Raw genomic sequence first — 14,086 nt, forward strand, 5'->3', positions numbered from 1 at the left:
TTACTGCATTATTTTTTATATACAATCTAGACCCTGATACACTTCTAGCTGTACTTGCCAGATGAATCTGGAACAGTCAGTCCCTGGTGTAATTTACACCAATAATTAATCCTCTTTAGTCTTTAATAGGATTTGTTATCTAGTATGTATGGAACATCATCTGGCTGGAAGATGTGAAGAAGCAAGTCACAAAGATTGAATCAAAAGGACCATTTAAAAACTATAAGCATATCCTGGCAGATGTAAATATGCAAACAAACAAAGTGATAGCGGTGGTGTAAAAAGAGAAGCTGGCTAGCTTCTATTTATTGGTTAGTATAACTGTAATTTTCAGCAAAGCAACATTACTGAGATGCTGTTGCTCAAGAAAGCTGATGGATTTCTTCCTTCCTAGGTTAAGTTCTGCAGGCGAGATTAATGTTGCACAGATGTTCCTAGGGTCAGAATTTATGTGTAAAAGCAATTGCTGAGGATCTTGTCTCCAACAAGAGGTCTAAAGAAAACCTTCTGGCAGGAAAATGAGCAATGGGAGATTTGCTAATTAGGATGAATAATATCTATCTACATATTTGTTATAGAAGAATGGCACACAAGTGGAATGAACAAAGGGAGATAAGAAAGGACACAGAAAATTGAAACAAAAGTTGAGAAGTTCTGCTGAAAAGCATGGATCAGAGAGAGGGAGAAGTATAACTTTTCTCTTGGTAAAACACAGAGAAAAGGGATGAATAGGCAACTTGAGAATGTTGCTGTCTATTTCACTCTGTGTGTGGTCCCCAGTAGTTTGGGATGTTCGGAAAAAGTAGGGGTGTAAAGAAAAAAAAAGAGCTGGAAGGCATTAACTGATTGAAATCTCATACTCTTATACTTTAAAGTGATAAGTAGAACATTTGACTGTTTGCAGTGAGGACAGGAGGTGTGAGATAATGTAGCAGAATTTTAACATATGTTATAGTATTGCTCATATATCTGAATTTTGGCAAACCTTAAGAGATAATTTCTCAGCAGATACTAACAGCCTGTGCATTAACACTACTTTGTTAATGTAGTTCTTTTGTCAGAGAAGTGAACAAGGATGGTAAAGCAACATTATCTCTAAAAGTAACAAAAGTAGAAATACTTCCGTACTACTGTAACAATGAGTTATCAGTGAGAGACCAAAATCACATGTTCATTGATGAAAAAAATATGACATAAAATTTAAATTATATGGGTATTTCAATTTTTACTTTTTATGGGTTCCATCACTTGTCCATGAATCTAAGAGTACTTTTCCTTGCCCTCTTTCCTTTCAAGAAGAGATAAAGCTAATTCAGTTGTTTTTAAATGTCAGCACTCTCTAGACTGAGACCTCAAATATCTTTTGTTATAGCACTGCACTGACCGTTACTTTTGCCTGGTCTTTGGATTTAAATATCAGCAGATGGCTTCATGCTAATACCAAGCGTCTCAGCGCCACAGCAATTTCACAACGGTGTTCTCCTCACTTTGCACTCTCCCTGACAAGGAACTCTACAGGCGAAATTGCTCCCTCTACTGGAAGAAAGGAAAGATGCAGTAAAGATGCTTCTGTAGGAATCAGTTTCCTCACGTCCAGGTGTCCAAGAACCACTTGCTGTTCTTCAGTAACAGTCCTTACTCAGGGTTATATTTTGTATAAGACCTATTCTGTGTGTTTCAGTGCCTGAGATAAGAATTTCTTGCCCCTCAGGTTCTGAAAGACCCCATACACTTTATCTATCATCTATACATACATATGAGCAAAACAGCTCAAGTCACTGGCATCTTGAGATAAATGATCATTTCTTCTACTACAGATCTCTGATTAGCTCCAGCTTTGACAATGTGATTCTACTTGGGTATTGAGAACAACTAGTAACATAATGTAATAGAGATAGGCCTTCAGAGCCTCCCTGATCATAAAACTATAGTGCTCTACTATAAAAGTATTCAATTTAGATTAATCTACTATGAAATTGTACTTACACAAACTAATCACCAAATAGCTCTACTTATTACTAATATGAAACTGTTTTTGAAAGAAGTTGAATGAATTTAAAACTGCTCTGACTTGGTGGGAATGGCTGAAATCAGCTAAAAAATAATCAATTCAGAATGAAACCAACTACTGGGAGGAAAGTTTTAGATGTTAGTTCTCATTGCAAAGGCAACAAAGAGTATAAATTTATTCTTCAGTGTTACTCCAGTCTTATCATGAAACTGAATTTCTAGAGTGGACAGCAACTCTGGACCACTGGGTCTAGTCCTTTTTACTCTGACCTCTCAATAACTATTCAGTTCACCTTCATGAAGGGCTAACAATACCATGGTCAGCATTGTTTACTCTTGTCAGGATACAAGAAAATCAGATCAGAAATCTCAGACCTCAAGGCCAACTACGTTTTATAAAGCAGATTCACTCACCCAAGGCAATGGGTCTAACTGTATAGCAATATGTAAAAATACTTGCTGCGTCCATATAAATTTCATATGAATGTAAAGTTTAGTGAAGCTCTGGACCAGGCTTGTTCAGAAACAGCACTTAAATTAGTGTTTTCCAGTGGCTGACTCTAAAAAGCACAGGCTTACCTTAAAAGAGACCTGAATTGCTGCAAAGTCTTCTCTTTACTGTCAAGATAGAGGTAGGGACTCGACCACTGACTGGCACAACTTGTTTCTGTGGTGGATGGTACACAGTATCTCTCTACCCAGTGTATCCTGGAATATTCTTTCTACACTTTCCTAATCTTAATACACGTGACAGTTTTTTTTCAGTTTTGATTACAGGGAAATCAAGATTTTCCCTGGTTTAGTAGGGAATGGTTGAGATCAACAGCATTTCAGTTAGCAAAGAAGTTCCACTTTCATAAAATGATAGACAATGGGCTCTACATGGCAGAATTTGCTGCTTGAAGTTTGAACCCTGTGTACTCAAGGGGTGTCCACCTTTCTGCCTTCGACCATTTTTATACACCATCCTGTTACCTGTTCTTTTCCTACTCAAGTCCAAACTTTTTTCGTGAGTTTTAGCCCTCAAACACATTGCTTCCACATAACCCCTTGCTTCCATGATCCTACTCCAGTATCACCTCTTGGAGACTCCATCACTTCCTTCTACTTCTAGCAGAATTGTGTTTTCTAATTTTGCCCACATCTGACTAAGTCCAAGTGATAAAACAACAATTCTACCAAGTATTAATTCTCAAGGCTACAGTTTATCATTTTCAAACAAATGTTTAACAGTTTTTTAAACTAGGTCTGTTTGGACAATTTGATCTTAATAACACATAACTGAAATGTTTGTTTGCACATTGTCTCAGGTTGCATAAGACATAGCTTTTAGGCAGCTAAACACAGTAAGTCTTCTTCATCATCCATTTCTGTTGAATACAATGGAAGAACGAATCTGGCTTGGCAGCTTGATAATTACTATAGACATGATGAATGATGATATTACTGTAGCTTGAGGACTGGTTAAATTAGCAAATATATGCCTATTGTTTTGCAAAAAAAAAAAAAAAAAAAAAGGGTGACAAGTTTCCCCATATGACTTTTTTTTCTGTTTGACTATTAGACTTGAACTCTGCATTACTGGCCAGAATAACAAGCCATCTATACACACCTACTACTGTCAGCAGATCGTGCATGCTCAAATATTCCAAAGAAATGGCTATAGCACACATATATAGAGCAGCTCACACAAAAAATCAAAACTTACTGTACATTTGTGTCACTTGTAATACTCAGTGTCTTCCACAGACACAGAGCGTGTGCTGTAAAAATGGCCTAGACATACACATTAAAATTTTCTGACTATATGATGCATCAAGCTGAGTAAGCATGCACAAAGAATCTATTAAGTGCTTATTCCAAGACAAAAGCATGGGAGTTCCTATTATGATTCTAATCTAGGTTTACAGTTTGTCAAAAATGGGAACTTTATTGGTGAGTGAAAGCGTGTTGATGCTGTGAATTGTGTTCACACTATACTTTTTCAAGTACAGAAATCTTCACCTAAATTTACTCAAAAACTGAAAATCTCAGCCCACCAGTTTTTCTTCCTTGAGATTTTTAACAGAATTGTTGCATGAACTTTGATGACAAATAGGCTGGCTAAACAAATTAACAAATTCTTAGCAATAACTAAGGATTTGACAAGCAATGTATTTTGGTGATGCCATGATTCTGAGTAAATACCACAATGGAGAAAAAAAAGTTTTAGAAAGATCTAGTCTTTTTTGTCATTTTGGTGAGATCCCTCAAAACTGGGTATATTAAATGGACAAATGTCCATTCTTGAATACTTTACAAATGCTCAGTTAGCACTGGAACCTCTAGGCCCATGGAGAAGAATGAAATGGAGGGTGGATTTTGTGAAGCGCCATTCCCCTTCACTGAGACAGTAAACACAAAGCAGGCATAGCCTTGAAAGAACAAGTTTCTGAACTATGCGCTGAAAAGGTTTGACTGCCATCTACAGATAATATTAACTAGTGCATTGGTAGCAGTTGAAAAAAGAAGATTGTACAAGAACAAATGTTATAGGGAAGTTAATTACATACATATATACAGAATGTAACTAACTTGAAAAGCTTCTATTTTTTTCTGTCAAAAAGATTTCCTTGTATAAAGAAACAACCTTCTTCTTGACACCTACTAGCTGTAAATTCAGTGTTTACCTGCCTGAATATTACTAGACAAAAATGTGAAGTGGTATTATTTATGTGAGCAATTATTAAGTACTGATTTTCACGGTAAAAGTTCTCAATTGAAAATGTCTTAAATAACATGACATCAGAAGTGTCAGTGAAAACATAAAAAGTTAATTGCATAGTAAATAAGTAATCATACATATACTTTCTAAATACTTGTAAGTAGATATAGCTGTACAGACATATTTAGAATGTTTCATTAAAATTATATTTCACAATCAGGACAGTTCTCTCTAAGCAGAACATATGCCATATATCACAGCACAGATAACTGTAAAATAATTTTCTTTCAGCTGTTCAGAACAGCTAGCAGAGTAGTTCCGTTCACTCCTGCCAAAAGCAACCTTCTCTATTACCTTAGTCTTGAAGTAGCTTTCCTTTCTGAACAGCTGCTGTCAAACTGTCTTTCCATCCTCTCTAAGTTAGCAAATTCACCAAGCAGTTATCCAGCTAAATTTCTATTTCCAAAGTTCAAACTCTGGAGGAGAGGGAGAGGGCGAGGGAGAGGTCTGCTCACACATGGCCATGGAATTGACAAAAAAGAAAATAAAGATTTACTTAATTTATATTTAGAGACTTCAGCCTTTTTTCTTACCTGAGTACCCAAACAAGCAACCATCATATGAGTGAGAAGTTTAGCTGCAAACATTGCGCACCTGGTGCAGAACAGGTGGGAGATAATAGCCAAAGTGAAACCTACATAGGAGCAAGAAAAATGGAAATTTAAGGCTTAGACTAATAAACTATGCTACAGAATTAATTGTGTCATATTAGCATCACGGATGAATTTACTTTTAACATCTATTTTTTCATAGGACTGGGAGCTAAAATAATTACATAATATAAAGCAGTCATTTTTGCAGTATTTTCTTATTCCTGCATATGGATGATTGCCATAATAGTTAAATATAAAGCAAAGAATTCATAAACCTCACATGGAGCAGACCCAGAGCACCATTTAAGTGCCTGAGGGGTAGACCAAGAATCTCTTTAGCATGTTTTTTTCGTCATCCCATTACTCATAGGTTCTACTTGCACAGTGCCCATCAACAGGTGAAGAAGGAAGTACTTTATTCAGGACTGACTGCAGCACAAGTGAACTGACTGCAATGTGAAAGGTGTAATGTCAATAACCTTTAAAACTTAGATCTCCTTCTTGTCTGAGGACTTGAGCCTTCTGCAAATGCTACCATAGCTGTCAATGAAAATGATCATGATCCTGGTAAGTTTATACTCTTGCGCTTATCCCAACATCTTAGACTGCAGTTGGGCAGCAGAATGCAAGAAAACTCTATACATGATTTGGAGACTATCTCCCTCAAATTATCCCTTCTGAGTGTAAACTGTAAACTTAAACTGTCAAAGAGCTTTCAGGTGAAGTACAATAGTGGCTGAAAGACTTGACAAAAAAGAATGACTTTACTGCTGCTACAGACAGAGAAGGATTTAGGATTCTAAAGTTTCTTGCCCTAAAATATTGACGTCTTTCACTTTTACATGGTTCAATGAAACAACATAAGGAAAACAACATACTTCTCTCCTGCTCTGTGTTTTTCTTCAGTGTGAAAATTTGTGAATGTGCATATACCAACCCAGATAGCAACTTTAATAGTATGAAGTTAGTCAGTACTCCTCCAGTTAAAAAGACTGCCCTGAGTTACTAAAATTGTTAAAAATCAATTAACCTTTCTAGTCATTAGTGGCTGATAATGAGAATATTATATCTACTGACCTGAAATGCAAATGAATCCAGAAGAGAAAAAGGCCTCATTGTATGAAGACAAGTCATCTGTTTGGGCATACACTGCATAAATGGACATATGAGAACAAGCACATTCCACATAGTCTGATGTGTCATCAATCACTCTGCAGAACCCGCTATCAGATAACCAGCTGCAGAACAAAGATTTACAAAGTTGTAAATGGATTTGTGTAATTTACATGGTAAGCAACCTTAAAAATTGTTACTGTATCTCTGAAAAACAAAGTCTTCTAAACTATTACATGTAAATAGTTAATTGCGATCTCTTTCGTAATAAAACATTTACATGAAACTAAAATATTGTTTATAGCTTTGTTTTCACTTTTAGTATTAAAAAGAAATTCTGAATAGATTATAACGAATGTCTTTTTTCCACTAAAGAATTTCTGCAGTCATGTTTTTAAAAGTTCTGCAACAAATATGGGGCTAATTGTTCAAGTGGTTTGTAATTTAACTTGAACTATACCTTACCCCACTGTAAGGAATACTTCATTTTATACTGATATTTGTTGTTTTGAAACTAGCATCATGTTTTGTTTGTCTTTCAGTATTGCTGAACTGACTTGGGAAGAGGATAACACAGGTGACACACCAAGTAATCTCTAACGGAAAGTACATCTTGCCTATGATAGCATCTAGATAAATGGAGAGGATATAGGAACATTCTGCTGCCCCTCCCTTCTGAATAGAAATAGTTTATATCATTTTTAGACTGATACAGTCATTTTAATGACACCAGAGTGAAACCAACTAGATCTCACAGAGTACAGAACAAAATTCTCTTTGAATTCACTAGCTTCTTTTGTGTGAGAGGGAAAGACACAGACTAAATAATGGAGCACTGAAGAGCCACAAACAGAACTCTCTTCCATTGTTTACAATGGTATGAATAGCAGTAAGAACAGAAAATGATGAGAGGGCCATCACCGCTTCTGAAAAACATGAAACATCAAAGGAATTTAGTAGCATAGATATTCAAAACAAGCAGTAGCTGTCTTTTCTGTCAAAAAAAAAAAAATAATGGTAGCCTTATGGGCCTCATTGTCAAAAGATGCGCTAGATGCTAAAAGTCTCAGTGGTGCAAGAAAAGACTACACAGTTTGTGGTGGAGTAATGATTTGGATGGAGTAATGATTTGGGAAATTCAGCTCATGGAGTCACTGCATTTAAAACAGCTGGTAACAGAGAGTGGTATTAGGGGAGCTACCACCTATGATCATTCTGATCTTACTCTTCCACAGGCATCCTCTTTGAGCCACTATGGAAGACAGGTTACTTGTTTAAATAAATCCTTGATCTGCCCTTAAGAAATTTTATTTTACTCATACAGTTACTTCTCTTATAGACCCAGAGAAAAGACTAGTAAAATTAGGAATATCCTGAGTCAGTGACTTGAAGCAATACCGGAGAAGCATGTTTTATTCTTTACTTCTGTAGGAATGGATTTTAAGTGCTGTCTGATAACAATTGTAAAGATGTAAAAAACAGTAAGAGTGATGAAGTAATGCAATTCTGGAACTTATGGCCTGTCAGCTCTGCCTTGTTTTTGCATAACCTAAATGGTGATTTGGCAAAAGAAGTCAAAAGTAGAAGTTTCAAAAATGTCTGAGCTAGAATAATTACCTATTTTATGAATTTTTTTGTATGGTAGTACAATGTCCAGAAAAGTTAAAAAACAGATAGGAAATTGGAAGAGTTTTATACTTACAGATAATCTAATCAGAGTTAGTACATTTTAGACAAATACACAAGTTCATTGTGAAAACTGGAACATTAAAGAGATGAATAAAATAACCTTTCTGCAGCTTGATTCCAAAGGAGACATAAAGACTTCTGTGGAACAATCCGACTTCCTGTAGCATAAATCCGATAAATTACTTCATTATTGTCTTTCAAAGGGTGTGAACTCTGAGTCTTCAAACTCATAGAAAAAACCTGAAATTAAACACAAATTTAAAATTGAAATTCTACAGTCAGTGCTCATTTTATTCAGAAACACACACACATGCACACTATTTTGAGTGCACATTGTTTGTTTTGAGCAGTATCTTAACTGAGCTGATTTACTGTAAAAATAAATTGTATTATTTTCATACCTTGTTCTTTAGGGCAAGTTCTTTGTCTCCAGTGAGAAACCACTGCTGACTGCTGTATTCTGTGAACTGTATAGATCCACAGTTCTCTTCTTGGGGAGGAGATACAACAGAGACCTTTAATAAATGCTCAGGCACTTGAATAGAATCCCCATCTCTTCCATCAAATCTATGTCCATTGATTTGCTGAGGATACCAGTTGTGAGCCATTATTGCAATGTACGGACAGCTATCAAGGATATTTTTGCCTCTGTTGAAATAAAAAAGCAACAGATAAGTGGAACTGAGCTTTAGCTTTTTTTCACAGAGTGATTCTAATGTGTATTTGTAATTAATATATTATTCCTCCATAATTTTAGGTTTTAAGACATTTGATAGACAGTTTCAGTTGCTGTGAAAAAAAATGAAAGGCTGAAGTATTGTATACATAAGGTATATATGCATGTAATAATTACACATTCCAGATCCTCTATTTCCCCTCAGGGCTTTGTTTATCATGACGTGCAAACAAAATTACTCCCTGGTAAACTAAGTTATAAAAAGAATAACTTAATGTGAAACTGAGTCTACAAAAGGAAGAGACATCAAAACTGATGATCTTGCTTCATCTTCTAGTAGATAATGCAAATAGAAAGAATAATTGTAACCTGCAAGCTCTGCTCTGGGTAATGTCTGTATCTGTGTCATTTACTGCCTTTCGTGCTGAGATAGACCTCAGACCCACTACAATTCAAGAAATAGGAAAAAAAGTTACATCTCCAAAATAAGTTGAGATAGGAATCTAAATCACGCTGATATTCAGGGAGGCGGAGTAGGGAAACTTCTTTTCTAAAATTTAGATAGTCATTAATAGATTCACAGTGGAAGAAACACACTGTTTAAAAGCATTTGTTTCATAAATGGGAGTTATCTGTTTCCAAAGCCAACTAGTGCCCCTACCCATTAGTCCAACCACAAGTTACTATGCACTTGTGGATGAAAGCAGCAATTTGACATAATTTAAAATAATGTTCAAGTGAACAAAACCAAAAACAGAAATTACAGAATCCCAGAATTAAGGGTGTCAGCAAAACTTTTCATTTCCTTACTCTCACCTAAGTCTTAGAAAGTAGCTCTCCACCATGTAATTATATTTTCTCAAAAATATTAATGGACCTTTTTCCTGAGAGTTTTTGAACTAAAGGTGAATGAACAGGTCTGAGACTTTCTAACTTACTCTCACAGCTATCGTGTACCAGTGTACCAATTATTTATGACATCATATCATAGTGCCTATATAGTGTTTTGTACGATTGTTGCAGAGTGCAACACATTGTCATCAATGCCTCATGTCACATGATAGGCAAGACCCACACCTAAAAATTTCACTTAAATCTTCTTATGTCTCTGTCAGTACTGTGTCATACATTTAAAATAAAAATGATGAATTCATGTTCACTAACCTCTCTCCCGGTGATCCACACATTATCTCAGTCAACAAAGAAAAAGCAAACTTCTCAGTCACCTCAGCAAGCAGGCTATATCCTCGTGTGTCCTTGCGTTTTGGGCTAGCAAGAGCACAGAGTATCTCATAGAAAAGACTTCTACTTTTATCAGTGAGTAAATGTTTTTCACCTACATCTGTAACCTATTGTGAAGAAAAAAAATATCAAACAGCATTCCATGCACAGAAGTCTGCTTAAAACATTTCCTCATGCTGAACTCTTTTATCTTTTACAACATCTTAATTTTTCTCCCAGTATTCTTTCTGAAAGTTCAGGACATTTTTTCCAACTTCTAATCACTGCTGCTAAGACGTGAGGGGCACTCTGCTGACAAAAATACATAAAAATATGCTTACTAATATGGAGTTGATTAGTAAAGAAACAATGTGATATTCATTCTTTCACAAATCAAAAACTGTTGTCCTTTTGAGAATTTTTTTAAATATTATTTTCTCTATTTTCTGTGTAAAAATTGCAACAACTTGAAATTATGATCTATTTTTCATGAATAGTGTTACGATGTTCAGTGTCTAGATGCTTGTTTTTCAGTTCATGTGCATTATTCCAGAGGTGCAGAAGAGCCAGAATGCCACAAAACTAGACCCAAAGTTCTCACAGAATTTAGTGCAATGCTAAAGCACCCAGCTATAGTGCCAACTCAATTTCCAAAGCTATTGCAGCAATAAAGGCAAGCTGTATGCCTAGTTAAGAGCACAGTGGACTCCACTTGGTCACGGTACGATCTGTCTGCGTGTTGACAGTAGAAGATATGAATAACTCACTGTCTTTTGCCAGGGCTGGAACTAACCAAGATGTGGCCTTCAAGAAACAAGAACAAGTTCTCTGAAAGTATAGCATTGAAGGTAAAATTCTGTACAGCAGAAAATCTTGAGCTATGTGTAAATATGCAAAATTAATACTGGTTGCTCTTCTCAATCAAATTGTTCTATGATTTCCTGTCATCATCCTAACTAGCAACAAATTTCTTCCTTGACTGTGGGACTTGTGATTTCTAATTCTACTTTCACAGTCTGTGCTCCTGGGTCCCTGTTGTGAATCATAACTTTGGTTTTATCACAGGCTTAAGTATTATTACATACTTATTAAAGTCACTGGTCTTTCAAGAAAGATCAGCAAACATTTACCTTATCTATTATATGCATCACAGCAGTAAGCTGTTCTTCAGTAGTTTCTGTAGCCACCTTGACATTCAGATTCTGAAGGACTCTTTGTAAAATCGTGTCATCAAGAGGCTGATGCAGTTGATCAATCAGCATCCAGAATGGCAAGGAGTCCAAATCTGAGACAATGGTGACATTAGCAATACCATATACATCATCTACTCTAGCACCTCCTGTGGGATTAGAAAGCACAACCTGGAAGCGTTTAGGAAATGGGTTTAATGACGCTGTCTTTGGAGTAAGGGCCACATCCAGAAACTTATTTCTCTGTCCAGGTTCAAAAGTCAGTAAACCTTCTGATCTGGCAAAATCTTGTCCGGCAACAGCTGGAGATATGAAGGTCTGACCAATAGTTTCAGGCTTTTGCAGCTCCTTAAAACAAACCAAAAGAGTTTCAGGTAACATGGTGATAGATATGATTGTTCAAAAACAGCTGCTGTTGAACAAACATATATTAAGTGGGTAAAATTTAGTTGCGTAAAACAAAGTCTCCTTTCAAAATGCACTTCCTAAGGGTGATTATCACCATTACATTACATGGAATATGTCCCTGAAACAGAAATCTGTCACTTGTGGTCAGTGGGAACCTAGAAGGAAGAATTATATATATTCAAATCAGTAAACAGGCTCTCTCTCTTTTTCCAGAAAAAAAAAAAAAAAAAGCTTTTCTGGGAAAATAGGTATCAATAAGGTGAATTCCAGAGGGGTCCATGTAAGTTTATATATGCAGGATGAAGTACATCAATTCAGGGTACAGATCTATAAGTAAAAAATACACAAATGCAAAGTAAACATAGCAGAAATCTGTGCCCAAAATAATATGAATTGATAGTAGTTTGAATTTCAGCATACATACTTCAAAGAAGAAACATCCATTTAAGACTAAAGTCAAAGCAAACACTATAGAATAAACACACAAGGCAGTCAGATTATCTTATCTGGGGATGCAATGCAGCATCATTACCCTGCGACGTAGCACTATTTTTTTATCTCTGTGAGGTTTGCAGGAACTGTTTAATTCTTCACATTCTTTTGTCAGTTACCATAACCTTAATTTTATATCTGGTAATATAAATATATTAATATTTATTTATAAATATATTAGTAAATATATTTATACTTAAGTATAAACTAACATTCTGGACTATTATTCAAATGTATGATTTTTCAATAGTGTCTATTCATTTTAAGTACAGAATATAACCTGAGTCAAGCATTTTTGAAAAGGTCTCTTACTATAAAGAGCAAAGATTTTTATTTTTTATGTACTAGACCCCTTTTGAAAACATTTTGCTTTAACTAATAAAGTTTACTTATGGAATAAATAAGATATTTTTCAAATTTGCACACTGTAGAGCAGTGTGGTGTCTACCTAAAGATCCCTTTAAGTACAGGAAATTGGCAATGAGGTCTCCCCAGAGCCCTCTCTTCTCCAAGCTGAACAAGCCCAGCTCCCTCAGCCTTTCTTCATATGAGAAGTCCTGCAGCCCTCTAAGCAGCCTTGTGGCCTCCTCTGGCTTGGCTCCAACAGCTCCACATCTTTCTTGTGCTGGGAGCCCCAGGCCTGGAAGCAGTATTCCAGATGGAGCCTCAGTACAGCAGAATAAAGGGGGACAATCACCTCCCTCTCCCTGCTGGCCACTCCTCTTTCGCTGCAGCCCAGGATACTGTTGGTCTTCCAGGCTGCAAGCGCTAATTGCTGACTCATGTAGAGCTTTTAGTCCACTAGAACCCCCAAGTCCTTCTCTGCAGGGCTGCTGCTTCTCTCATTCTATAGACGTATCTGAGATTGCTCCAACCCAAGTGCAACACCTTGCACTTGGCCTTGCTGAATCTCATTAGATTCACAGAGGCCCACATTTCAAGCTTGTCCAGGTCCTTCTGGATGGCACCCCTTCCTTCTGTCTTACCAACTGTACCACTCAGTTTGGTGTCATCTACAAACTTGCTGAGGGTGTATGCAATCTCATTATCTAGGTCACTGATAAAAATGTTAAAGACCACCAGTCCCAAGATGGACCCCTGAAGGGTGCCCTCCACCTGGACATAAAGCCGTTGACCACAACTTTTTTGCTGCAGCTATCCAATGAATTCCTTATCCACTGAATACTCCATCCTTCAAATCCATCTCTCTCCAATTTAGAGGTGTGTAGTGTGGACCATGTCAAAGGCATTGCAAAAGTCTAGGTAGACCACATAAGTTGCCCTTCCTTTGTCTACAGATGCCATCACTCCATCATAGAAGACCATCAGACTCGTCATGGATGATCTGTCCTTGGAGAAGCCATGCTGGCTGTTCTGGATCACCTCCTTGTCTTGCATCTGCCTTAATATAGCTTCCAGAAGGATCCAATCCATGATCTTCCAAAGAACAGAGGTAAGGCTCACTGATCTGTAGTTCCCTGCCTACATTTCTTAAAACTGGGAGTGATGTTTCCCTTTTTCCAGTCACCTGACAGACATAACTTTTTTAATATGATGAAGAATGGCTTGGCAACTACATCAGACAGTTCTGTCAGGACCCTGGGATGCATGTCATCAAGCCCATAGACATATTCACTTTCATCAGGTGGTCTTGCGCTTGCTCTTCACTTAAAGGTGGAAGAATTTTGCTCCCCAAACCCTGTCTAGAGGCTCAGTGACATGAGAGATGTGGGAAGCCTGACTGCCAGTGAATGCTGAGGCAAAGAACTTGCTGAGTACCTCAGCCAAGGTTTCCTTTTTATTTATGCCTTCCAACAGAGAGTTAGGAATATGGAAATCATAGGATCATAGAATTAGCTAGGTTGGAAAAGACCTACAAGATCACCTAGTCCAACCATCTACCTACCACCAATAACCCCACTAAACCATG

At 36.8% G+C, this 14,086-nt stretch overlaps 1 protein-coding gene across 1 annotated transcript in view; it reads right to left on the reverse strand.

The window, feature by feature from the left end:
- The window catches only part of ADGRV1 (adhesion G protein-coupled receptor V1), a 257,698-nt gene that overhangs the window by 126,510 nt on the left and 117,102 nt on the right, over positions 1–14,086 (reverse strand). Inside the window, exons 78-83 of the mRNA XM_021381087.1 lie at positions 11,197–11,604; positions 10,010–10,194; positions 8,571–8,817; positions 8,270–8,409; positions 6,445–6,605; positions 5,308–5,408 (exon numbers count right to left, since the gene is read on the reverse strand). Coding sequence (XP_021236762.1) covers positions 5,308–5,408; positions 6,445–6,605; positions 8,270–8,409; positions 8,571–8,817; positions 10,010–10,194; positions 11,197–11,604 — 1,242 coding nt within the window. The remainder of the gene's footprint in view (positions 1–5,307; positions 5,409–6,444; positions 6,606–8,269; positions 8,410–8,570; positions 8,818–10,009; positions 10,195–11,196; positions 11,605–14,086) is intronic.

Source organism: Numida meleagris, chromosome Z, assembly GCF_002078875.1.
Source record: "Numida meleagris isolate 19003 breed g44 Domestic line chromosome Z, NumMel1.0, whole genome shotgun sequence".
NCBI lineage: Eukaryota > Metazoa > Chordata > Aves > Galliformes > Numididae > Numida > Numida meleagris.